At 38.9% G+C, this 27,394-nt stretch overlaps 3 protein-coding genes across 6 annotated transcripts in view; 1 reads left to right on the top strand and 2 right to left on the bottom strand.

Annotated features, from left to right (window-relative positions):
• Window positions 1–483: 483 nt before the first annotated feature.
• Window positions 484–7,628, bottom strand: gpr37l1a (G protein-coupled receptor 37 like 1a). The gene is made up of 2 exons (XM_004547398.4): window positions 6,837–7,628; window positions 484–3,189 (listed from the first exon to the last, which is right to left on the bottom strand). The coding sequence occupies exons 1-2, from the start codon at window positions 7,476–7,478 to the stop codon at window positions 2,167–2,169; spliced, it is 1,665 nt and encodes a 554-aa protein (XP_004547455.3). The 5' UTR covers window positions 7,479–7,628; the 3' UTR covers window positions 484–2,166.
• Window positions 7,629–7,989: 361 nt separating this feature from the next.
• Window positions 7,990–22,734, bottom strand: nol8 (nucleolar protein 8). Of its 2 annotated transcripts, XM_076884208.1 has the most exons (18): window positions 22,632–22,734; window positions 21,840–21,968; window positions 21,193–21,255; window positions 20,271–20,349; window positions 19,858–20,014; window positions 19,394–19,680; window positions 18,632–18,888; window positions 16,564–18,056; window positions 15,922–16,125; window positions 15,640–15,753; window positions 15,426–15,522; window positions 14,865–14,997; window positions 14,690–14,773; window positions 13,174–13,469; window positions 12,931–13,072; window positions 12,629–12,690; window positions 12,298–12,380; window positions 7,990–10,997 (listed from the first exon to the last, which is right to left on the bottom strand). In XM_076884208.1, exons 2-18 carry the CDS (start codon window positions 21,958–21,960, stop codon window positions 10,938–10,940), a joined length of 3,732 nt encoding a protein of 1,243 aa, XP_076740323.1. In that variant the 5' UTR covers window positions 21,961–21,968; window positions 22,632–22,734; the 3' UTR covers window positions 7,990–10,937. The 2 variants fall into 2 exon arrangements, with proteins under 2 accessions (XP_076740323.1, XP_076740324.1); XM_076884209.1 differs by lacking the exons at window positions 20,271–20,349; window positions 21,840–21,968; window positions 22,632–22,734 and having other exon boundaries at window positions 10,110–10,997; window positions 21,193–21,252.
• Window positions 22,735–23,036: 302 nt separating this feature from the next.
• cenpp (centromere protein P) overlaps window positions 23,037–27,394 on the top strand; it is a 111,177-nt gene continuing 106,819 nt past the window's right edge. Inside the window, exons 1-4 of one of the 3 annotated variants that reach the window (XM_076884210.1) lie at window positions 23,037–23,186; window positions 24,047–24,201; window positions 24,277–24,431; window positions 24,880–24,968. In XM_076884210.1, coding sequence (XP_076740325.1) covers window positions 24,047–24,201; window positions 24,277–24,431; window positions 24,880–24,968 — 399 coding nt within the window. In that variant the 5' untranslated portion in view covers window positions 23,037–23,186. The other 2 variants (XM_076884212.1, XM_076884211.1) reach the window with 2 other exon arrangements.

Genomic DNA, 27,394 nt, shown 5'->3' with positions numbered 1-27,394 from the left:
GGGCTTTTTCTTCTTTTTTAGTGTATGAGATGAAAATTTTTTATTAATTAATTTTTTTGGTATTGTTATTTTTTAACTTAGCTGGAGGTGTGTACTTACTGAGTATAAGCTACAACACACTCTAATGCAAGGCCTTCATATAATGCAGTAAACCTACACTGTAAACACAAATGACAAGGATGTAAACAGCAAACTGATACAACTTCAATATATTTATTAATAGAAAAAAAAAAATAAAACACCCTCATAAATGTCTTGCTTTCAAATTGCTATTTTTGCTTATTAAAAAAAAATAAAATCAAAACCATTTTATCTTAATAACTAATTTCTCTTCATAAATGAAGTCATTGATGGATAGTTTTGTCTACTGTCTGCTGTTGTTTATGCCAGATATTAAAGAAACAAAGAACACATTTTTTTTCAAAATGTATTTTATTCAATCAAAATAATAAAACAAGTACAAAAAGTCAAACTTTTGTTTCACATTTCTGCATGTTGATTGATCCCATTGTGAACCTGTACCACCTGAACTTTATGTATCCACATATTTGATGTCTCCTGTGCAGATCAGCTATGTATGAGGAATAACAGTAAAATAACATATTTTAAAAAAGGAACAGACAAAAAAAACAAATAACTGTTGAAAAATATCAGTCTGCTGGTAGTTGTCCTGGTGCTGTATTTCTTCATATTCAGTTTAAATGCCTTACAAAAAAAAAAAAAAAATCCCCCAAAACTCAAATGACTTTCTTTTTGATACAGTACTTAGAAAATGTGATGCAAATATCCTGAATGGGAATTAGACAATTATCAATAACTATGAAATGTAAATTGTACCATAAAACAATGACATATCATTTAATAACTGGCATATCAATTAAATCCATCTAGAACATGCTCCATAATCTGAATAATTACCTAACGCTAGTCTGACAAACTTCTGCTCTACAGTGGCTCTACCCAAGTTTATACAGACTAAACGTAAAGAACCATTTACAACGACTTGGATTTTATTTTGGTATTTTTGTCCCTAAGTTTAACCACCTGCAATAACAGTGTAATCACGAATCTAAAAGCTGAGCGCTGATGAAATGGCAGTTTATATATAACCTGTATTCACATCAAAAAGCTCAGGTGATCAGACAAGTTGAGAACAAACCTCCAAGTTAATCAAACATATCTGGAATAGAAAAAAGTAAACATTTGTCAGCACACACTATAATTCACAGATTCGCTTCAAGCTACAACTTTGACTGGTGGTTGTACCACTGGTACCTAGTTTTTAGATGCACTGTATTGCCAAAAGTATTTAGACACCTGGGCACTTGCTCCGATTCGGTATGTAGAATTTAGCTGAGATTTTATTCATAACATTGCCTTACTTTTGCTTAGATCTGATTCTTCATCAGTCAAACAAGAAACCACATTAGAAAAAAAGGTTTACCTGAAAAGATTTTCTAGTGACTGTTTCGAAATCTTAACAGCGCAGAAAAAGGTTTGCATGGGACTCAGTTGTGCAGAAGGAAAAAAGAAGAATGGCAGCATTTATAAAGTAAAATGATACACCTGGGTGCAAATAATTCCTCCTAGTTGGAAAATCACTACAGCGCCTTTGTTAGACCTAAGAGATGAAGGTTAAAATCACAAAAACAGACTGGAACACAGCTTTCCCGATACCGATATCTTTTCAAACTTTCTCGTCCTCTCTTCCGTACTGATAACTCTTCCTTCCTTAGTGATGTAACTGTGCTCCCAGATCTTTGAATCGTAGTAAAATCAAGCATAACATTGTTACACACAGGTAATGATCCATTCAGATCAGCTGATCATAGTGATAAACCTACATCAGCTGATGATTAGCTAATATGCTTCTACATGTCCAACTATCTCATGTGAAGCATGCAATTTAATTTATGCCTTAGCAATTTCAGATGTACTGCACCCCTGTGCAAGCTGCTTTGCAACCCACCTACATTCTGGTTCCTGTTTTCATATCATATCTGTCATGTCTGTTTTTGTTGATGGAGGTCACCGAGTGTAAATTAATGCAGGTGTAAATCCTTCTTTTGACTATACTTATCCCGACTGAAATGTTGGACAAAACTACCAATTAAGAACCAAGTTGTATTAAACCCCAAATAACCCTTTAAAGTGATGTTCTGAGCCTCAGCAGGGTGTCCCAATAGCTGCTGATGAGTCTTTCACTCTCTCATGGACTGCTGGTTCTGCCGGCAACAGGCTCTTCATCGGCTCCTCTTTGCTGGAAGGAAACAGGGAGACTGGCGAAGGCGATGTGGGTGAGGAGAGGGTGGAGGTTGCAGCAGTTGAGGCAGAGGAAGATGAAGAGGAGTTGCCATCAGGGAGGCACTCTTCACAGCAGCAGCAGCAGCAGTCCATGAAGGCCTGGCCCAGCGAGCGACACAGGCACAGCAGCATCACTGGCGTCGCAGAGCAGCGCACAAACAGCAGGAACTGTCCAATCAGACCCAACGCTGGCAGAACCAGAGCCGGAAGCGCAGCGGTCACTGGGACAGAGATATACGCCAGGGTGATGTTGCAAATACTCTCTGGCAGGTTGCACGTGATGTACAAGACAGTGAGTGCCATCACAGTGGAGCGTAGCCTCTGCTCCCTCACATGCTGCTTTTTCTTTGTCGAAGATGAAGACGAAGAGGAGGAGGAGCACCTGATAGTCACCTTTTCGCTGCTGGGTTTCTGTGGTAGTCGCTGTGCTAACACCTGCTTTGTCACCAAATCGCAGGCCAGAGTGAAGAGCAGTGGCAAACAAAGGTAGCACCCAAAGAACCACCACATTCGAGCTTCGTGATAGGTCAGCACCAGAGAGTAGATGCTCTCTGGGAGCTCCACAGATGGCTCACGGACACACATATCCACCTTGAACCTTTCAGTCCGGCCTCTAAAGGCCGCCATCAGTGAGCCTGCGTGCTGGCTTTGCTGTAGGTCGTTGGGAAGCGTCGGCAGGCTGACAGTTTCCTGGAGGAGCTGCCACAGCAGGAGCTCCGGGGCAGCTAAGACCATGGAGCCCACCCAGATGACGGACAGCTTGGACAGGATGGACTGGCAGGACTCCACCTTTGGAGTCTGATGAGGCCCAGGGCCTGTGGCTGCATGGAAACGATCAATACTGAGCGCACAGAGGCTGAATGTGGCCACGCCCAAAGAGGTCACCTGACAGAGTGAGGAAATTGATCAGAAAAAAATAATATTAATAAGCCATCACTAAGAATCAATGCAGTTGCTGACAGACATTCATTCACAGTTGCATTGCAGTCATATACTAATTCAAACCACAACATCAACATGAGGATCTTGGTTTAAAAAAGCAAATATAATGTAGACGTGTTTCCAGGTGTGATTTTTTATCCTCAAAAAGAGCCATGGTAGCTGATTCCCCCACTGGGCCCAACTTGAAAAATCAATCACTGCCTCCCACCTGACCCTTTCAGAATCTGATGATTATTTTTCTACAAATGCTTCAATATTTTAATGAAGTCATGAAATTTTTTTTACATTCATACTATAAATACTCTGGATTGAAATATTTGAGCTTGCATAACTTAAAATATAGGAGTAAGCCACATGAAACACATTTGAGCTCTGTTAAAAAAAAAAGGTCATCTCACAATGTGGGATAGGTGGTTGGTCAAAAGAAGTTACAGCACATGAAAGGTTATCTACATTACAAGGACTCAGAAATGGAATTGAAGACTTAAAAAGACTGAGAGATCTGAATATAAGCAGAACTAAACACCAACAGAGACCAGATAACGTAAAAAATAACCGAAGATTAAAGACGCCTTCAAAACAATAAATATTAGCTCCAAAACCCCCAAAACAAACTGATTCAGTCCAAAAATACAAAATCTTGGGTCTACGCTCAGAGCCATGACAGAACAAATGTTTCTTAATTATTTTTAGTTATTTATGTTTTGGTCTTTTACACTCATGACTCAAACTTCTGAAGCTGCAGAACAGGTCCCAGTCAGTCACCACACGGTTAATGAGAGAAAAAAAATCTGTCCTGATGGAACGGTCCATTACGTTACCCAAATATTGTTTTTATGTTTAATAAATGTTCAATACAATATTAATACCTAATTTATTAATAGTTAACAAAATATTGTTACTATTAACGATTTTAAAGGTTGTTTTGTTTAACCATTTTACTTCAAACTGGCATAAACAGTAAGATGATGCTAATAAGAATTAATATAATTCAACCAGTGCTTTGAAGAAAGCATGTTTGAGGATTTCCTCTGCTCTTTATGCCGGCTACAGACTAAATTACAAATCTTACAAGCATTAAGAAAAAAGTTACAAAGACAACTTTCCATTAACATTCAGAACACAGAAACAGAAATGAAAGGACACACAGAGGGGGAAAAAGGTCATTGTGTTGTAAAAGCTCTTAGCCTTCGTACTGCGGACAGTAATTGGTGCCTCGTGCCCATTAAAGTTGGTGGTTTTGGCCAGAAACACTTACTATCATTACAGAGACTTGTCCTCCCTCTGTCAGTGCTTAACGACCTCAGACTGTTAAGACACAACTCAAGATAATTAGCACAGAGCTTTAATTAGCATGAAAATAGTTTAACTAACGGAGCACAGGGCAGCTGGCAGCCTGACCTGCTTCAGTACTGTTCAGTAAAAGAGCATTTAGAAAAACAAAACAACAGTAATTCATTAACCAGAAATTAATTCACTCATTAGCATAAAAATAGGTAAAGCTGCAAAGAATAGAGGAGGCCGGCAGCCTGACCTTGTTAAAGACTGCTTCACACAAGCTGTTATTACAAATTAGTGAAACTCCACTTCAGTGATCTGAAGCTGTGTAGGCGGACAGAGCTGGTTTAGAGCCAAAAACAAAGACTCCACAGGCTGCAGGACTTTATCTCTGTGCTGAAGCATTCATCGCTCAGTGAGAGTAAATCTAAATTAAGCTCTTGCTTCAGCTTTTAACTGACCTCTAAATGAGGCCTCTTCCAATACCTTTAAATCATTTGGTCTTTAAGGAATTGTAACCGTCTTGCTTTTCATTCATTTCTGATATTTTACATAATGACAAGACTATTTAATCATGAAAACTATTTTTCAGTAGGTCCTTAAAACCCGGTGGTCTTCTATGATACGTTCTTTAAATTTCTGTTGTCCAAGGCAGCGAATCAAAGTAACATCACTGTTGTGTGATGCAGAGAAGATCCACTGAGTTAAATGTCAGCATCTCAAATTGTATTTAGGCTAAACACTAAAAGAGGACATATTCAAGAGCATTCTTTAAATACCATTTTATATCCCAAGTGTCTAATCTGTTTTTGCTTCGTCTGATTAATCACTACATTTTTAAAGCAATATCTTTATTTGTACTTTTATCCTCCATATAAGCCGGAAGCCTTTTTTCCCTGTATGCCAGTTAAACTCAGGTGTACACTGGGCCTCAAAATAGAGATTTAAAAACATGTACAAAAGCTTTTTTTAATTCCAAACTGAGCTGCTGCTGGCCCATCCTGAGCTGGTATTCTGCATTTAAAGAAATGGAGCTCTCTTTCAGTGACGGCCTGATATCTCTATTTCTTTTCTTTCTTTGTTCATTCATTGATTCATCAGGATTAGCAACAGTTTCTCTTTCATTACTGAGACTTAGTTTTGGAGCTGCACCTGCACATAAACACCACCATTCTTGAAAACTACATCTCTGTATTTTACTGTTTCGTTCTTGAGGAAGAAGAGCCTCTTCATGCTGGGGCCCCACACTAGCCTCCCCTGATGGTTCATAACAGACGGGTGAAGAGGCCAAACAGACCATAACGGACGTTTGTTCAAAGTAAAGGCTGCTGAAACTGAGGAGGAACAAAGACACAAACGGGCCATTCATCAGACCTGGAGGTCTCTTTATTAAACTGGAAATCACTTAAAATCAGTCAAACACGAGCTGTAAAAACTTCCATGCTTGTGTGAAAGTTTGCCTCGCTGCCTCGCTATCTGTGCAGAAATGTTCAATTCTGAATGGCTGCAGTGAGGATGATGCTAAAATAAACAACCAATGAAAGATTACCTGCAGAAAATGACCTCCAATCAACTAAATGAGTATAAAAGTGTTTTTATATCACTGAACTTTTTATATCACTATCCTAGAACTTGATGTTTCATAAATGTATTTAGAATTGAGTCAGGAGATCATAGATATTTTTTACTTATTTCACACAATTTAGAAATGTATTTCAGTAAAATCAAAGATTAATCATAATGACATTAGAGTCTATCCATTAGATTAAAAAAAAGAAAAGTCAACATCGCATTCAGTTTTAATCATTGATCACTCTTTAATCATGAATTTAATTGTTGAATAGTTTAGTATCTTCAGGCAGTTTTCATTGTTGTGTTTAATTTATAATCGCTTTTCTTGTTTTTTGATGCTTCAGCTTTTATTTAATTTATTACCACAGTTTATTGATGTCTTAATTACTTTGATCGAGGTCGATTGTGTTTAAATGTATTGCATCAAAAAACTGAAATGACTTAAAGACAAATTAAGTGACAATATATTTAAACATTTCAGTAAAACAGCTGAACAAAGTATTACGCAGATTCTTCACCTGGCAACACTTTAAGTGCATCTATAATAAACATGTAAGTATTTATTAAACAATTTATCTCGGCATTGATTAAGGGAATTTGTGGAAACACAGGAAAAAGTTGGTACATGGTAAAACTCGGGTGTGTGAAAGTTACAAGGTGTTCACACGACACTAAAAGGTGCTGCTTGTAGGCTAAATACTAAAACACTTCCTTCACGCGCACCTTCACCTCCTCCTTACCTCCAGGTAGGGCACGAGCCTGCAGGACAGGTCTCCTAGCAACCTTTTCAAGGTGAGCTCGTGGAAGATGACCACAGGCAGGCAGAAGAACAGCACGAGGAAATCCCAGAAGGCCAGGCCCGCCAGGATGCTGTTCCACGCGCTCTTCAGGTAGAAGTTGTGCCATACGATGCACATGAGCGCGAGGTTGCCAACGATGCCCGCGGCGAACAGGACGAGCGCGAGCAGCATGACTGCGTACGCCCAGTAGGAGCCGTCGGTAACTGGGAACAGCGGGTTGTGGAGCCCTGAACCGCGGCCGGACGAGTGGTTCCCCACCGGGGCGGAGGTGAAGCGGGACGTCCGCGGTGTGGTGAAGTAGGCGCTCGGGTCGTCGTACCGGCGCGGGTGCCCTAAACTGTTGGCGGGAACCGGTTCTTTTTTCCTGAAGCCCCCATCTTTGGCTCCTCGGGCCACTCGCTTTACACCGGGCAGTCCTGAACTTTGAAACCCGTTCAGAGAGCTCCTCTCCGGAGAGAGAGACGCCTGGCTGCGCGCAGGTAGTGCGCCAGCATCCTCTGCCTGCTGCGCCTCCAGCGGAGCTGCGTACCGGAGCTCCGCGCAGTGCAGAAAGAGGAGCAAAACACACCAAACCGAGCTCATTTTTTAAATAAATGCAACTGCTCCGTGTTATCCGTGTGTGTCACAGACATGTGCTGCAGAAAAACTTCACTCCTGAAATAAAAAAAAAAAAGTTGTTTGTGATGCAGCTCAGCTTCTCTCCAGTCCTGACGGAGAAGTTTGGAGTCTGCTGCTCAGTTTCCAGCACTTGTTATTGGCCAACATCAAGACACCGTGAAGAAAACACGGAGTTTCCGGTGACACATTTCAAAATAATAAAAAAAGGGGTCATAAAAAAAGTCTTGTGACCACAGATCGCTCTTTAAGAGCTCCATACTGACTGGAACAAACTAAGTTAAGGTCTAAACACCAGACAGTTGGATAAAGATGACACATGCAGTGAATTATATTAAACTCCAAGAAATCCAAGAATGCTAGACAATATTTACCTTTTCTAAAAAACTATTTTATGTTTAGTGTAGAATATGAGACACTACTAGGCAAGGCAAGGCAAGTTTATTTGTATAGCACAATTCAACAATAAGGTGATTCAAAGTGCTTTACAGAGACATTAGAAACAAAAACAAATAAAAAGCATGATTTAAAATTGATTAAAACAAGCAAACAAACAAACTAATTAACAAACAAACAAAACAGCATATAAAATCAAAACGGATAAAATCAGAACAATAGATAAAATCAGTAGTTAAAATGTTAGTTTTGAAATTTAAGCTTAAAAGTGTGGATTTGGTGCTTTATTCAAATGCAGCTGAGAATAGGTGAGTCTTCAACCTGGATTTAAATAAACTGAGTGTTTCAGCTGATCTGAGGCTTTCTGGGAGTTTGTTCGAGGTATATGGAGCATAAAAGCTGAATGCAGCTTCTCCGTGTCTGGTTCTGACTCTAGGAACTGATAAAAGACCAGATCCAGATGACCTGAGGGATCTGGAAGGTTCATACTGGGTCAGGAGGTCACTGATGTATTTTGGTCCTAAACCATTCAGAGCTTTATAGGCCAGCATCAGAACTTTAAAGTCTATCCTCTGACGGACAGGCAGCCAGTGTAAGGACCTCAGAGCTGGACTGATGTGGTCCACTTTTTTGGTCTTAGTGAGGACTCGAGCAGCAGAGTTCTGAATGAGCTGTAGTTGTCTGACTGATTTTTTAGGTAGACCTGTAAAGATGCTGTTACAGTAATCAAGCCTACTAAAGATGAATGCATGGACTAGTTTTTCCAGGTCCTGTTGAGACATCAGATCTTTGAAATATTCTTGAGGTGATAGTAAGCTGACTTTGTTATTGTCTTAATGTGTTTTTCTAAGTTTAGGTCTGCATCCATCACTACACCCAAATTTCTCGCCTGGTTTGTGGTTTTTAGATGTATAGATTGAAGTTCTCTGGTGACCTGTAATCGTTTTTCTTTGGCGCCAAAGACTATTACCTCAGTTTTGTTTTTGTTTAGCTGTATTACTACTACTGTAATACCATACTAGTGCTCTGCAAGAACAATGTTTACCTTGTCAATATTCTTAAGTTAGTATTTTAGAAATCTGATATTTGCTGATGAACAAAATACACAAAGCACAGGTGAGGCTGTTATTAGTTCTTCAGGTAGTCAGACATGCAGTAGGTGTAGGCTGCTGGGGGATTTCCCATGATGCATTGAGTATTGCTCCTTCAGTCACCGTCCATGCACAATGTGTTTATAGACCTTTCTGCATTTAGTTAGTTATTATTCACAGCATGTCTTTTATCCTGTCTTCCTTCTCTCACCCCATGCAATTGCAGCAGATGGCCGCCCATCCCTGAGCCTGGTTCTGCTGGAGGTTTTTTCCTGTTAAAGGGGAGTTTTTCCTTCACACTGCCGCCAACGCGCTGGCTCATAGGGCGTCATATGATTTTTGCGGTTTTCTTTGCTGTATTATTGTAGGGTCTACCTTACAATACAAAGTGCCTTGAGGCAACTGTTGTTGTGATTTGGCACTGTATGAATACAATTTAATTGAAATTAATAAAAATAAAATATTGGAACATTTTAATTCGGACCTGAAAGTCAAAGTTAACCAAATAAGTTATTATAACGTAATTGGTTATAATAACTCTCAGCATTGTTAAAGCTGCTCTCATTAGGACTGTTAATTTTATTTTATTTTTCCAAGTTCACAAAATGGTTTCAGTTACTTTGAATTATTTTTCAAAAGTCTAGTTTTTTTTTTCTTATTTAGCTTTTAGTTAACTACAGCAACATTGGTCTATATACAACAGATATGCTTTTTCCAATTATATTTTATGTTTGTGCTCACAGTGAGAATAAAGCTCATCTTATCCTAAATTGACTCTTCGTTAGACTGGACTGGTTTGAGTTACGTGTATCTAATAAACTTTTTCCCATAAACTGAAAGCATTCAAATTATTTTACAAAACACAAAGGGAGACTGAAACCTCTCCTCATAGTGACCTTCATGAGGTAACAGGTCCAAAGTGGCGACAGGAGCTTCAATATTCTCATTCAAAGTGGCTCATCTCAGAAGTGCGGAAGACCAAACCCGGAAGAGAAAACGACCGCCAGTGCTACCCCTCAGCCTCCTAGTAGACATCAATTTCAAAATCCTACATCCTGAAGTTAGCACATTCAAAAGATTTTCAGAGGACTTAACCTCTGACCTTGAGGCCAAGGTCACTGGAATTTGAACTTGTGTGAGTTTAGTAGATACACCTACGATATCAATTTGAAAATCCTAGGTGTCTTCCTTCTTGAGTTATGGAATTTACAATATTTTCAGGTAGCTTGACCTCTGACCTTTAGCTTGAGGTCAACAAGATTCAAACTCAGGGGAGAGTTTTAGTAGCTGCACTATGGTATCAATTTGAAGCTCCTACATCGCCTCATTTATGAGTTATCGCACTGACAAACTTGAGTGTTCATGCTGCCCGCCCAGCAGGGTGACAACAATATCCTATCAGCCATTTACAGGCGGAGGGGTAAAAATGGTGAGATTTAAAAAAAAAATGATAATGATAAGATAATATGCCTGAAACCAGAAACAATGGAAAAGAAAATGTTTAGTTAAGTTATACCTTTCATTTTCATTTATTCTTATTTTAATTTGAAGAAGCATATTTATTTATTTGTCCACTTTTATAGCAGGTTTGGTCCTCCATAAGTGGGAGCTGCTGCTTATATGAACTCATGTTTTCACAGCAGGTAACACCTGCTGTTTACAAAAAACAATAAACAAACTTACTACAAAATATCTCATCAAAAATATTAATATCCACTAAAATAAACATTTAATCTGAAACTCTGGACGATATTAAACATTCAGATGAGTTCACTGTCTTTGGCAGCCATCTGCTCTCCATCCTGCTGACTGCTACAATCAGTCCGAGCCAAAAAATTGGCACCAAGAAAGGAGAAATGATCGGTCAGGCATGAATTCTGTCAGGCACGAATTCAGGGCAGTGAGTGCTGAAACACAAAGACTTCATTGCCCACAATCCTCAGCTCTTCAGGGAGGACGTCAGCTTCCTCCGAGCATCCTTGTGCTTCTTGCGGTACTCCTGTGAACACAGACGGGAAAGCCGAAACATGTTTACTGAATAACTTGAGCCACTTTACGTCTTCACTCCTACATAATTATCAGACTTGGCAAAGACATTTTTATGCACCTACAGATTTGACTTGCATGAAGACAAAGAGTTGTGGTTGGTAATGGAACTGTCTGACAGTGCTCATAAATGCTCCCACGAACAACTTCAAAGAAAATGTTGAACTCATAAACAGTATTTTTTTTAAAGCTCTAATATTTTTATCTAAGTTACTCGTCATAGAGAAAAATTTCTCCACAATCTGTCTCTTCAAAACTTTAAAACACATCTTTCTGCTCCAATTCTGTCTTCTTGATTACTTTCATCCATCACGGGCTAGAACTTTGTGAGATCATGCGGTTAGGACGACAGCTGGGTTCGCTGCTCTTATGGGTTTCTGGGCTGATGCCTTGCCACTGCAGACGTTTCTCACTGCCGCTGTAGCTGGGTTTCAAGATCATTAAGTAGACCACCTGTCAGTGCCTGGTAACCTGTCCAGCATTCATTCTCTCAAGCTATGACAGCTGGGACAGGCTCCAGCACCCCTGCATGCCTGAGCTGGATAAGCACTAAAGAAAATGGATGAATGGACAAACAGGAAGCTTAAGTTTTATTTAGAGAGATCAGGTCTGCTGACACAGAGGCCTAAGCAAGTAATACTGCCAGGTATGAAGTCAAGGAATAAAGGCTTGTTTGCACAAGATGTTCCCGGTGAACAGGCTGTAAGGCCTCTAAGCTCCGTGGCATCACATGTCTGTACAGGGTAGAAGGGTGACCTTAGCACCACAACCTGTGTCTTGTTTACTTTTATTGTCTGAGCCAAAACACAAAGAAGTTGCAATGTGTACCATATGATTTATACTTAGTTGACAGTTAGTAAACCAAATAACATCCAGAAGGTGGGTAAGAGGTGTATAAGTCACAACTCTCTCTAACACTGCCTCACTGATTGGCACCTTAAGGTACTCAATTACCAGTATTAGCAGCAGTGGTTTTAAGGGGAGTGTAGATATGTGCCTTTTTTGGTCTAGATGAGAGATTTTACTGGATTTTTTTCAGAAAAACTAAAAAAAACCTAGTGTTACAAAAACAGTCTGGCAGTGTAATAAAGTTATGATATGCAATGTATACCACACTCACTGTGAAAGCAAATTGTGGAGCTATGTTTCTCATTAAAAAAAAAATTTAAAAAAATTCTTAAAACCGAAGATTTAGCATCTAACAAGGTTTAACTTCTTGACCGGTTTTAGCAGTGTTCATACAAACTCTGTACCTGTCTGAGTGCACTCCTCCTCTCCTCCCACTGCTCCCTCTGCTCCTCCAACTCAGACACACGCCAGAACGACTTGGGACCATCTAAAGGAGAAAATAGTGTTCAGATCACACATCAGAACCTTTATCAATTTAAAAAAAAAAAAAAAAGCAACAACAAAAATTTGGAAATCTCCACTGACATGACTGCAGATCTAACCAGCTGCTGGATACCAGTTTAATAAGTTCTGTCACCTCTGAGTTTGCAAAAAAATGTACCCACACACATGTTGACTCTCACAGACAGCTAATAAGATAATTTTCCTTTATTTCCTTTGGAATCACCATCCTACCTGTCAGTCTGTCATCATCAGGGTAAAAGAAGAAGAACTCAGTGTGTGACGGCATCACCACTCTGTAAAAACGCAACAAAAACACACAAAAGCTCAGATCATACTGTATTTTCTTTGTATCGATTCAACACACCTTCAATCTCCTGTCTCCTTTCATAACAATCTCACAGTCATATCCACTTCATGCTTTGATTGGTCAGGTGTGTGAAAGCAGCTGTGTTAATGAACCAAAAATAACTGGCAACAATGCTCTCATCTTTCTCATAAATAGTTCCTAATCAAACACAGATTGTTTTTCGTACTCTGTAGTTTTAGCTGTGGTGTTGCCTTGCTCCTCATCTTCCTCCTGCTCATCCTCTTCCTCCTCTGAGCTGCTGTCATGGAAACGTGGGTCTTGATGCCATGACACCTTTGGAGCTTGAATGGCCTCTACCTTGTAGTCGGCTGTTTAGAGAAAAATGAAAAGATTAAAAACAAACAAACAAACCCAAAAACAACAGCATTCATGTATTTGGAAGATTAAGATCAGTTCAGGCTCTACCTACCTGTCTCTTTACTTCCTGTCTCTGTGTCATCTCCAAAGAAGGAAAATTTAAATCCACACAAATCCTCTTTTTCCACACTGGGAACAGAGAGCAGCGGGGCTGACTCTTCCTCCTTCTCTTTACGCTCTTCTTCTTCCTCCTTCTGGTCCCAGTTCATCTTCTCTTCTTGTTGATCCGTCTCATCCTTGCTCTGACCAAACACGGTCTTCAGGTCACCTGACACGTCGTAATAAATCTCTTTAGAAACCTCAGGAAGCTTTTGAGCTTCCTCACGTTTCTTCTTCCTGGCAGCTTTGCTGTGAAGACAACAGATCACAGGTTGAATTTTCTGGTTTCCTGCACATGTGAATGCTAAAAACTTTATTTTATTATTGTAACTTTGCAAAAACCATATTAAACCATTTATTGACATAAATATTGAGTACCGCAAAAAAACAACAACATTACAAACATTGTTAGAATTCAGGTTTAACAGTAAAACCAGTACAATGATGACACACAGAACCATAGTTATGATTGTGTTGCAGTAGGGTGATGTTTCTGCTCAGCTGCAGGTGGAGAGGATGGGCAGAGTGATTCAGGCAGAGGAGGGAAGGCTGAGTGACACTTGAGCATGCCCGAGTTCTTTTTAAGAAGCACACAGCCATTGTGTTGTTTACAGTGTGTGAGCCCAGAAAAATAAAACCCTGATATTCCCTAAATGTAGTCTGTCTGGGTCTGTGCTGAGCTGACTTACAAGTAGTAAAGTCACTCACTGTTATATATTATTTTTACTTAGGTAGTTTCTTGTCAAAGTCTGGCACCTACAATAATAATGATTATCTGACGTATTAAATCCATCTGCTTTGGCAGGGGCGCTGGAGCATATCTCAGCTGTCTTAGGGCGAGAGGCGGAGTACACCCTGGACAGGTCGCCAGTGTGTCGCAGGGCTTGTATTAAATCCACTGCGGAAAATAATATCCAAACAAATGTACTACTTGTTTGACTGAACAGTGTTTGTCAGAAACATCTTCCCGCAAAAAGAAATTTCCATCTCTTACTACTTTTTCTGATCTAGTTTTGAAGTGTTTAGTGGAAACAAATACCATAGAAAGAGTGTAGAACAGCGGTCCCCAACCTTTTTTGTGCCACAGACCGGTTTACATCCGACAATAGGTGTAGTGGATAAACACAACAAAATAAAACCAGTACCGGTACCCAGAAAAAAGAAGATTTATTCATAACACATGGGAAAAGACGGAGTTAATGATAAAAACTATTTAAAAAAGTAAAGATAAAAGCTGATAGAAACCCTGAAAATCATAAATTTCACACCCGAGCATCAACTCTCGCAGCCCGGTACTGGTCCGTGGCCTGGGGGTTGGGGACCGCTGGTGCAGAAGTTTCTACTGGATTTGTCTAAAACAACAAACTACAAAATCCTAGAACTATCCATTAAGCTTAACACAGTGTTAATATAGTTTATTTAGAGAACTTAAGAAAAATAGGTGGAAATTCATGTTTCTGAGCTTGTACCTCTCCTTCTTGACTTCCTCTTTCTTGGTCTCAAATGCAGCATGTTCTTCCTTGCTGGGGTCGTAATGAAGCGCTGACACATCTCTGCAAACACACAGTCACACAGCTTTAAGTTTCTTTATTTTCTCCACAGTGAATATGACTTGTTCCAGTTCAGAAGCTGTGTGAAGCTCACTTGAACTTCTTGGCTTTGCCAGCAGTCTTGCTGCTGCAGTGTTGTTGGCCAAGAACACTCTGCAGAATAGACAGGGTCTTCTTCTTCTCTTCCTCCAAATCCTCATCATCTTCCACCAGGGTTTTCTTTGTCTCTGAATCACAAACACGTGACAAATAATTCTTAGAATCGAAGATAAAGAAGTGTGCATGACGTACAACATAAAGAGGTTGTGTTACAGCACAACTAAACTGGTAAAACCTTTCTGCTTTCAAACAGAAAATTAGCTTGACTGTTTTGTTAATAAAAAATATTTTATCTATAACATCTGTGTAATTTCAGGCCAGCTGGTGATGCTTTAATAGACTGATGATATTTTCCATATTTCAAAAGGATTTATGTAGCTTCAGAAAATAAAAGCACACCAAGGTCCATAATATGTTATAGGAAGAAATTAATGGTAGTTGTGTTATGCTGTAAATAACCTGGTCCGGAGCACATAAAAAAAAAAACACGGGGTTTCTCCATCTTGATCTACTTTCCTGCATTTACCAGCTACTGTACCTGCATCCACAGTCTCACCTGCGTCCTCCTCTTTAACCTCTTCATCCTCCTCCAGAAAGCGAGAGTCCATCCGGAAACGGTCATCTGTCCCGAAGCGAGACTGCAGCGCCATCAGCTGAGCAAAAAACAACAAACCAATATTTAGTGCGAAGTTTCGAGTTTGCACAAGTCCACGGTTGAGCTAAAACATTATGACCACCTCTGTGCAACAGTGTGGAACTTCTTTTCTCACCTTCTGTCCTGCTTGACCCTCAAACTGAGGCTTGATGTCAAACCTGCTGCCATCCTCCTCATCTTCATCGTCACTGCCGCCAAACAGCTGAGGGCCCGATGACTTCAGACGCATCTGAAACACACAAATGCAAAGTTAAAAAACAGCCCGTTTAGAGCCACATTATCACGATCAGTTAAGATGTCTACTGATAATAACCATCTTTGGTGAAATAAAGGTGGATGAATGCAGCTTTAAATTCTTATATTCCAGTTCAGAGACCTTAGCTCAGCACTCACTCACCTCTGCTTTTACTTTGACACTTTTATTTGCTGTGGCTTCATCACCAGTGGCCTCATCCTCTGATTGGCCGTCCTGGAAGAGTGTCTTCCTTGATGCTAAGACCTCTGAGTCCATCCTCTGCTGATCTCCATCGTCATTACCATCATCTTCTTCATCGTCAGAGCCAAATACGATGTGTTTCCCTGCTCCTGCCACGGGAGCATCCTAATGAAGAAACAGCGTTTTATCATTATCAGTAATTATTATTAATAAATAATACGAATTGTGTCATAAGAAAATCTGAAGCCTTCAGCACACAAAGAGGACTAAAGTTTTATTGAAACTTTTCTGCCTGCTTTTAAAGGTAGTGAGGAATATGTAGATATACTTGACATGTTTTTAGGTTCTTAATATCAGAAAAAAATATATATTTAAAAACAAACAATCAATCAAACCATGAAATTTTACAATAATAATGAAAAATTATAATTCTGTGTTCTGTCCTACAGATTAGTTTGTTTGTTTGTTTGTTTTCCAAAGAAACATCAATCAAAAACCCTTCCAAACCTCAAGTACTGCTTTGATTTTATTAACTAGGTTAAAATAATTCCAAACTAATCAGTTTATTACAATAACAATCTTATAAACACGCTGCGCTCTCACCAGGTTGGCTAGTGCTCCCTGGATGAGTTTTTTATGTTCTTCGGCCTCTTTCTGTCGTTGCTGTACAGCAGCCAGCCTCCTCATGTTGGCCTGTCTCTGCCGCTCCTCTTCCTCCTCAACTCCTAATGCCATCCGGGGGAGTGCCAGCTCTTCCTCCTCCTCTTCCTCACTGGTGGAGGTTTCCCTGTTCAAAGCTGCTTTCACACCCCCTTTAGCAGAAATGACCTGCGGCTCATTCTTATCCTTTCCAGATGAGCTGCAGGATGAAGGTGAAGCCTTGCCTGCAGATTTAACATTTACAACAATCTGACTGGAGTTCACCCTCCCCTGCTTCACTTCCTCCTCCTCTTCTTCACTGCTAGACGAAGACTCAGTCTCAGCCTTTTCTGTGTTTACACAAACTTTAGTTGTAACCTTTTTTAAAACATCAGGAGGAACCATGTCTTTTATAATCTTTCCTTTTTCCTCCTCCTCCTCATCACTCTCATCTTCATCATCACCATCATCACTCTCATCTTCTTCATCTTCATCATCACCATCATCACTCTCATCTTCTTCATCATCATCATCACCATCATCACTCTCATCTTCTTCTTCTTCTTCTTCATCGTCATCCTCTTCTTGCTCACTGCTGTCTGAAATCTTAGTTTCTGCATGATTCTGGTCTCTTACGCTTGTGATGGTTTTGCTGTCTGTTTCTTTGTGAACCAGTTGTGTAGAATCAGCGTTCATCTTCTGTTTTTTAACCTCTCTTCCTCTTCCATCGTCCTCCTCCTCGTCTTCCGATACCTCATTCAATGCTTTTGTGCCCTGGAAGGCAGGCAGTGGTGCTGACGTGACAGCTTGTCTTTTCCTCTTTTTCTTCTTCTGTTCATCCTCGCTGCTGTCGTCCTCCATTATCATGGCGAGGATCTCTTCAGGCGTGGAGCCTTTCTTTGGAGCAGGTTGCTCTGCAGGAAAAGACGGGAAAAGCGTTTCTTGTTCTAGTCCAGCTCCGAGGAAGCTGGGAGCTACAGTCTTTGAGTTCTGCTGGGCCGCCTCAGCTAGCCTCTGCAGGTCAGCCAGGGAGATCTCCAGATGGGTGATATTAGAAAACATGGCTTCATAATCAGAGTCTGAACATGAATCTACCGAGTCTACTTCATCACCCTCATCTTCCTCATCCCTATCTGATTCTGATGAGGACGGCCTTACGACAGGGAGGTCACGAGTTTTCTTATTTAGCTTCTGTTCACTAGAATCCCTCTTTTGCTGCACGCAGGACGGTTTTCTAGAAGTAAGGTGTTCTTCATCATCTGTTGATCCGTCCTCTTCCTCTTGCTCTCCAGCTTTTCTCTTCTTCTTTGTTTTTCTCTTCTTGTCTGTGTTGTTTCCTGAGAGGTGCTCTGCTGTTGGGGGAGTATGTTTCTCCTGACATTTAGCAGGAGGAGGTTTCCTCGATGCAAAGAGTTCATCTGTGTCAGCAGAGTCGTAGTCATCCTTGTCTTGATCACCTGGAATCACAAAGAGGAAAACCTGCTATTCCAAAGATCAATTTTTTTTCTGGGATGGAGAAAATGACAATGATTCACTTATATTTAATTCTATTATTTTTACTGTAGTGACTTTTGACATAATTTGGTACTGATCAGCGTCACTCAATGAAAGAACATCCCTGATATCATGGTTTGAATAAAGCTAATACCGCACTCTTCCCTAGAAATCTGCATCCACACACGCACTACATAGAATTAGCAGTCAATGTGGCACAAAAATCCACAAATAAAAATCAGGTTACTTGATGTAATCTGTTTAAGAATTTGGCATCTTTTCTGCTCGTCAAAGTACAAATAAAATCATACAAAATGAAACCTGTGGCTTTCATGGTTACTTCAGTACAACAGAATCCTGTGTGAGAAGTCTTTGTTATTGCATTTTTGCACACGTGAACCTACATGTGCATTTGAAAGTAAAATGAATAAGCAGCCATAAAGTTAAACTCATCACTTAGGTAGAATTGTAAACATAAACAATGACAAATTTGAATTTTTAAAATGCGCAAACTGCCTGTTTCAAACACATCTGTTACCTATGCATGCAGATTTTGCTAAGAAGTCATATCCAACCACTTCCAGATTATCCTCCTCCACCTCCTGCTGCTGTGGTGTAACATGGGAGGTCTGCTGAGCTGCCACCAGCCTGCGGATTTCCTCTTCTGAGTCGGCATCGTTGTCAGTAAAGTGTGTCCACTTCTTCTGTGCCAGTCTGTGGTTGTTTTGTTTTTCAAATCCGTTGGTGAGCTGATGACCCTCAGTGCGATTGACAGAGTTGACAGGGTGTTCAAATCTAAGGTAAATCAACAAAAGGAAGGGACACTAAATATTCAGAAACTGGTATTCCAAAAACCCAGAAACCATGAATCAGAACGGATTATTGAAAGCTTGCAAAGCTCTAGGAACATCAGGAAATCTGATAGGAACCTTTGAGAATTAAACAAAAATGGAAATATGGAATGTCAGGAACAAGTGTGGACTTCTAACAAGTTCAGAAACCAGGTGGCTTGAAGAACACAATAAATCCATTAGAGGTTTTAGTCATTAAAAAAAAAAGTTATCTTAACTCCAGAAATAAATATGTCAGAATCACTTGTACCAGTAGATATCCCTCATAATTCCAAAGCTAACACCTGGGCATCCCAGAAATTACAGAAAATGTCCAGGAGGCAAAGTGGATCGAGGAAGGAAAATCTAAAATCCCAGAGGCCCTCGGAGACAGAAACCAACTGAGACCTTGTGGATTAACCAAATCAAACCTGGTTTACTTGAATAGTCTGAAAAGGTCACATGGATACCTGGTTCTGCCAGAAACATTGTCTGTCCGACTCTTCTTGGGTCTCCATGGCTCACATGGGGGGAACTCTCCCCGCCTCTTCTTACTGATTTCGTCATCCCCACCCTGGACCTCCCAGGTGAGCTGGGTCACAGGTGTGGCCTCATCAGGGATGGTGTTTCGGTCCAGTTTGCGAATATTGTGGCTGTATTTCGATGGGTCGTACTTCAGGTTTCGAGATTTGCTGCCTTTCTGACTTCTGAGCTGCAAGATGGGGAGGACCCGTCCAAATTTACTGACCACCCAGTCCTGAAACCAGAGGACAGTCAACACCAACCTTAAACCCTTAAAACTAAAATGTAATAATTTATGTTAAGGGGATTCAATTTTTAAAAGAATTGGTTTCCACATTGTGACTACATGACCCCACAAGAGAGCAAGTGCATTCGTTATAATCATGTCTTGAGGGAAAGAGTATGACTAGACCTTGTGTCCTGGGATTTCGGTCCCCGGAACCGCAGCCTTCATGGTGAAGTTGTCCACACCAGCTTTACTCAGTGAGTCCAGAAGCTTCTGTCTCTTGTCCTCAGCTGCAGGCTGTTGGAGATGCTGCTCTACTGACTCCTGCCGCTCCTGAGCCAGCCTATGACACAGTCAATACAGAGCTTTTAGCTCTCAAGCTAATAGATAGGAATAATTTTCTACAGGTACAGAGATCAAATTTTTAAGATTGGTGAACATACGGTAAAATCCAGAATTTTCAAACCAGACAATCAACAGTTGTGAGCCTTGATATTAAAGTCTGAGTTAAAAAAAAAATCACCCCCCTAATAATTCAATAATAATTTCCACTTTTCTGTCAGTGTTAGATTTACATAGCGCGATCGACGTGGTTGTACCTGTGCAGGAAACTCTCTTTTGCTATTTCAATCTGCAGAGTTCCCCCTTTCCATTTAGACTTGTTTAGCACTGTCAGGCCTGCAGAGGAAACACACCAATCTCATAATGCAACAGTTTTTTTTTAATGTTAGTTTAGAAAGCAGACTGTAGAAAATTTACTCAATGGTGCAAACAACACAAACATAATTCTCACTGAAAGTGTTAACTACATGTTTAGATGAAGGGTTCCTTCAGTTTGGCGGATGAGGCGTCCCACTAACAGTGTGAATGAATATTAGTTACATAAGTTAGTTAACCCTGTGAGGTCTAAGTCATCACTGGTGACAACTCCAACCCTATGCTCACAGAATATGTTTGTTTTCTCCAAGGTTTTGGTAAATATAAAACAAACAAAAAAATAATTCTCACTGACACACATAAGAAATTATTTACTTTTTCCCCTCAAAATAGTCATCTGTGCTTCTCTCAATTCTTATTTAGACTTAAATATACTGTAACTACGCTTCTTATTCCTGGTTTTTGTATATATTGCTTTTGTTGTGTTGTATTTGTGTTATGCACCTTGGAGCATAACATCCATCCATTTGCTTCCGCTTATCCTTTTCAGGGTTGCGGACGGCGCTGGAGCCTATCCCAGCTGTCTTAGGGCGAGAGGCAGGGTATACCCTGGACAGGTCGCCAGTGTGTCGCAGGGCTAACACATATACACAGACAACCATTTGTACTCACATTCACTCCCGCATTCACGCCTGTGGACAATTTAGAGTCTCCAATTAACCTAACCCCACTTACTTAGTGGGGATGACAACCCTTAAATCCTAAAACACATGTTTAGAGTTAGAAGTTTGGGGTTGTCACTGATAATGACTTAGACCTTGGGGTTAAATCTGAGGATTTTCAGCGGCAGCTATGGTCACTTACATTTCTTCAGGTCGGCATCTGAAATATTGATGTTGACATAGCCAAAGGTTTTAAAGGGAACACCTGCAGGAGGAACAATAAGATTATCAAGATGTAAGAATTCATAATGAACAAAACATAATGATCATAAATCTATTTTCGATTATGCTTTTTCTGATTAATTTTTATTGTCCCTGACCAAAAAAATAAAAGTAAACTAAACTTTCACAGTTGTATTGAAAATCTTTTTAATGTTCAGAGCAGCCCTGACATCTTGTATTTAAGCATCACTTGTAAATAAAGTTGTATAATTTGTGGAGTGTGAGAACAACAGCTAAAGATTTTTTCAATGCAAATTAGATGTAAATAAGTTCAAACTTTAAGTATGTTTTCTTGTTTTAAATAGAAATGCACAGTAAAATAAGAAAATGCTTTAGAGTTTAGTTTTCTTTGGATTTTAACTTTTAACAAATAAAGTTATACATAAATGAATGCTGCTGGTTCGTTAATATCAGATGCCTTCCAGTACAACAATTGCACAAGTACCTGATAGTGACAGTGCTGAATGTGAAAGGTGATTTCAATAAAATTAGATAAACAGAATTTAAACATCGTTACTGTCACCATTCTGGCTGTCAAAGTGTGTCAGTGTATACTGGATTCCTCACCCTCTGGGTCTTTCCTGGTCCGGAGCTCCACATCCTCAACGGCTCCAAACTTTCCAAATCGATCCTTCAGATCCTTCTCAGTGACCGTGTGGCTTAACCCACCGACGTACAGTCGCCGCATTGCTGTGACTGTAAGTATAAGGTGGCTACACTTTAAAAGCTTTGTAAATTGATGTTCAGCTGATCTACCAGGCATAGTAAGTACACTATCACTACCTCGCATATTTTACACATTTATAAATACTGCATACATAACCATTTGTAAAACATGCAGGAAAGTCATACAAAAAATAGATTCATATTCAAACAAAAAGCGAAAAGCAAAATGCTTCTCATAAATCTACAGATACTCTCACTGCTCGCATGAAAGATCAGGCCAGATGAGATCTGCTCGTCTGTACGGTTCTGAATTGTGTTTTACTGTTTCTAATATTGTGTCCACTCCATTGCACTGCACATTGTGCGTCTCAGTATAATACAGCACAATCCAACGAAATTACAAACCAAAGACTTCATAATAACTTTAAAGCTGAAACACCTTTTAAAGCAGCGTCCAAAATGAATAAACTTAAGAGGACTGGACTGAGAGCAGAGCCTCAGGTTTTAGCTGTAAGCAACTGAGTGGATCCAGTAAATCCATTTCAGCCTGGAGGAACTCCAGAAATAGAGCATAACATAAATCACAGAGCATCTACTACATATATGATCTCTAAGTGAGTCGATTTATAACTACTCTTATTTGTTATCGCGAACATTTTTACATAAAAAGTCCGAAAAGCTACAAATGTTTACCTCACATGTATCCAGCTGGTGTTACCACAATTTCTGTCCGGAGCTGAGGTCCTGCAGATAAATCCGTCCGTAACATTTTTCTCGGGAACCACCCAAATGTTCCGTAGACTCAACGGTGGTTTAAAAATGAATAAATAAACGAACTCGCTGCTAAGGGATGCCGGTACATTTTTTAATTATAAAAGTGTTTACTTAAGAAAGATAATTAACATATAATTGTTATATTCCATTTTATTGATAAAGGAGAAAAAATAATACACACTAGGTACAGCTGCGGATTTCCATTATTTCTACGTGGGGTGAAGGAGTCACCCAAATTCCTGGTGGGCTATGATTTTGTGGCTCATTTGCGATGATAAAACACTTATATTTACTTTAAAATGCAAACATGTATACAACAGTAGTATTTGTTTTAACAGAGCCATAGAGCTGGCGTGACTGTTATTCAAGGAGGCAATTTCTTCCCCCCTCGGATTTTAGAAAAGTGGTAGAATCCAGAGGGCGCGAGTTTCCGAAGTGCTCGGTTCCATCTGCTAAGAAACGGAAAACAAACAGGTAAATACAGATAATCATTACTTAATAATGGCAGAACTCTTTTATATCAGCTACTGAAATAGAACTGTGAATTGTTAAAAACACTTCTTCTTCACAACGGAAACAGCTGTGGAAAGTTAGCTCGAAAGTTTGTCTGTTGTTGTTAACGTTGTTGTTATTTTTATAGTATCTCGTTAGCCGGGATTTACTGGTTCAACTAATGAAAGCGTAACCACTTTGACACCTTTTTTCTTAACTGGTGCGTTTATAGTTTAAAACTCTCGAAAAAGCACCTCTTCAGTGGTGCTGTGTTCACTTTTCACCGTTTCAGTAAATTCGTCTGACTAAAGTTAATTGAAAGGGAGAGGATAAAATAAGGAGTTTCACCAGTGTCAAATAAAGAGAGATTAATTTTGAATTCAAATGCAAAGCTACCCTATTAGTCCAAGCGTCATGGATTCCTATCACTTCACTCTGCAAAGCTAGATTAACCTAAACTGGAACAAGCACCCATGACGAGAGAGTTAAGAGAAGGAAAGTAGGGTTGTTTGTGGTAAAACAGTGATTCTCTGTTAGAGTCAAAACCATTTCTTTATTGCATCCAATAATTAGTATAAAATTATTGGTTGATTAGATTATTAACTGGTATTAAATGAAAATTAGCAATGTCTGTAATATAATGAAGTTGATCCAACTTTTCAGATTGAAAATATATAATTCCTCTAAGTACAATTTTTTTTCTTTCTTTTCTTTTCCTGTAGATTTGTGGTTTTAATCTGTAAATTTCAAATTGATACTTTTTTATAAGTTCTAAAGTTGTGCTGGCAAACTAATATGCGTGTCTTTGTTTTAACTAAATCATTTGATTTTTATCCTTCAAGATGGAGAAGATGAGTGATGAGAACACCGAGGAGGTGAAGGTGCTTGAGTCTGAGATCGAGCGTCTTCAAGCTGAAGTTGAATCGCTGCAGCACCAACAACAGGAAATCAATAAGGACATAACGTTCCACTACAGCCAACAAATGGAAAATGCTCTGTGAGTTTTAATTTTTGTTCTGCATTTTGCGAAATCTGTCTACAGCTTTACATCATAAATTATTTGGCTTCACAGAGTGTTCATGTGCGGGCAGAGACAAGAAGGAGGGAAGGAGATGGTGATGTCCAGACTCAAAGAGGAGCTGGAGGAGCTGGAGGAGGATGTGAAACTGCAGACAGAAATTAATGGCATCACTTTGAACAGCTGCACCACAAAGACTCTACAAAACAGTAAGAGCAGGGTCTCAAACCACAGTCTCCACTGCCATCTGACCTGTTATGTATTAAATAGAGGATTAAGATTCCATCAGAATATAAATCTGATGCATCTTAATTATTTATGTCATTTAGTGTTTTCATTTGTTCCCTGTGTAGTTTAGTATATAATGTATTTTTATTTTATTTTTTGTTGTTTGATTTGTTTTTGTTTGTTTTTTCCCATTATCTGCAAGGTTTTGATGAGCTAAACAATATTCATTTGGTTTGTGCCTGCATGATTGACACTGATCAAAAACTTATATGTGACTGTATGCCAAAAAAGACAGGCTTCTACCATGAATGTAAATAATACATGAACAACATTCTTTTGGAACACAATGCGCTGTAGGCTTCAAGGTCCCTTTAGTGGATTTTGGTATGAAATGATAGATCTAAAAATAATTGCATTTGTGTATGTTAGGTGGCAGAAAGCTGGTTCAGCAGCTCTCTTTGTCGGGTAACTGCTCTGAACTGGTCTTCCAGGTCGAGTTTCAGCTTTCCGAGATCAAGGTGAGTTGTTATATTTCCTTCCGTTTTTGTTTATGGATTATAGTTTTCCTCCGGTCTGAAACTGTTCATTGAACTCTTGCTTTGATTTTTGCAAGTACTTTTCAGCTTATTTTATCTTGTGTCCATATTTCTAACCCATCTAGTGTCTGATTTTCTGTTTTTTAACCTATTATTATTATTATTATTATTATTATTATTATTATTGTGTAACCATATATGTAGCTGTCACTGTGACCCAGACTTGGTGTTTAAGTCCAGTTGAGTCTGCATGTTGTAGATATGTTGGCTCAGATACTCAAAATCTCAGTCTTAATAAAACTTATTATTTTAAAAATTAACTAAAATCGTGGCTTTAGCTTGGGACTGTATCGATTATTAGTTGTTATTGTTATAGGCTATTATTATTATTAGTATTCACATGTATCTCTACTTGTCTTATGCACAATCTGTTTAAGGTTTTGATCATACAAAGACTGGTGTTGCCTTAATCTTACTCCACTTTAATTTGCGACAGATGAAATTTGTTTCAATCTTTAACTAAAGTAGAAAATAAGGTATATAAACATTCTCAGAGACAAAAACCATACTGAATTCTTTCTGGAGTGCTGTGTCCAGCCAGCAGAGGGTGACAAAGCCATGTGCCTTAGTGTTTCACTGATGAGTGGTGTTGTTTTACAATTCTTGTGATGATGTCTGATATTCAGTAACAATAATAAAACTATGATTATGATATTCACCAGTAGCTTACTTGGGAAATGTTAACATGTTTTAAAAGGCTGCAGGTGCCTGAACACAGTATCCTCCTAAATGATTTGTAACTTGCAAAAATGGCTAAATCCTGTGTATATTTATTTTCAAAATTGTGAACGTAACCGAACACACGAGGACAACTTTCAGCACTTGGAGCTCTTTCAGGCTACATTTGTATCTGTAACAAAAAAGTTCTGAAGTTTTATATCCTACTTCATATCTAGGTGTGTTAGAATCCCGTTTTTGACTGTCACATAAAAAAAAAAAAGACAATTCAACATCAGCTAATAGTGTAAATGTAAAGTTAACAGTAATTTTTAATTTATTGTGCAGTATAATGACCAATAAACCAGCTTCATGTTGGTCCAGAAGTCTTCTGGTTTTAATTTTAGCTCATTTGGCCACCAGTGAAGCTGGGCTTTAGGAATAATGTATATAAGCTGTTTCGTGAAGTCATTTAAGATGCAGATTTTACCCATACCTTTTGACACAAGTAACTCAGTAAAGACTTTAATTGTTTGTTTTCTGGTTTTAATTCTAGCTGCACTGACTATTAGAGCAAGCAGATGGTTTTATTTAAAGCTTTTCACAAAATGTTATTAAAATTACAATTAGCCAAAGGGTTTTAACTTGTTTTAATGAGAATAGTACTTGTTTTGTTGATTTGAAACCATCTCTTCTTACCCTTAATTGTAGTTTAATGTTTACTGACCTTTTTATTGCACCTTAATGTGGACTAGCACAACTTCCAGTAACCTTAAATTGTTTTGTTTGTTGTAACACATTGAAACCAACCATGAGCGTATCTCCATATATATATATATATATATATATATATATATATATATATATATATATATATATATATATATATATATATATATATATATATATATATATATATATATATATGTATATATATATAAAAACACCTTTTTCATTAACACAGAGAAAGAGCTGTTTAGTCGAAGCCAAGTTCAGCATGAAGGCTGGTGGGGTGGGGTGAAATGGCTAGCCTAACTCTGTAAAACATTTAGAAATTTACCAAAGGTTAGATAAAAAGCAAGGTTTTCTTGTATATTTAGTTAAAATACAAACAGGTGAGTAAAAATAATACACATTATGGATTGTGAATGCTCTGAACTATTTCTTTAGAGCATCAACTGGGCCCTTGGCTTTTCCTGAAAATATTTTCCCCAATTTAATAAGGCTAAATGATCAGTTTTGTTTTGCTTCTCACATTCAGGGAACTGAAAAACAGGCTTAATTTGTTAAGCTATTATGTGTCACCACTCATCTGCCCATTGTTTATTACCCACATTTTGCTCCTGATCACATTAACCATGATGAAAAGATATGGTGAAAGTGTAGCTTAGAAACTTTACTGATTATATATCAGTTATATAATACAATATATATAGTCCAGACACTGAACTGTAAATGCTTACTCAGCTGTTTGAATCTGTAAGAGAAATGAAACCAGTTTAACTCAAGAATAATTATATAATAGAGATTAAAATTCAAGAGGAAATTTGAGTTCAGTCACTCCTGTTGTATTGTTTTGCTTTGCTTTTGTGAGTTCTTATAATTGGATAATAGTGAAATCCAAAGGGCCATGCATGACATGTCAGCGTGACATTCTCTTAATCTGACAAAGTATTTAAAGCAGAGCAACA

Source organism: Maylandia zebra, linkage group LG5 (genome assembly GCF_041146795.1).
Source record: "Maylandia zebra isolate NMK-2024a linkage group LG5, Mzebra_GT3a, whole genome shotgun sequence".
Taxonomy (NCBI): domain Eukaryota; kingdom Metazoa; phylum Chordata; class Actinopteri; order Cichliformes; family Cichlidae; genus Maylandia; species Maylandia zebra.
The sequence above is the reverse complement of the archived record's forward strand: the minus strand, read 5'-3'. Positions and strand labels throughout refer to the sequence as shown.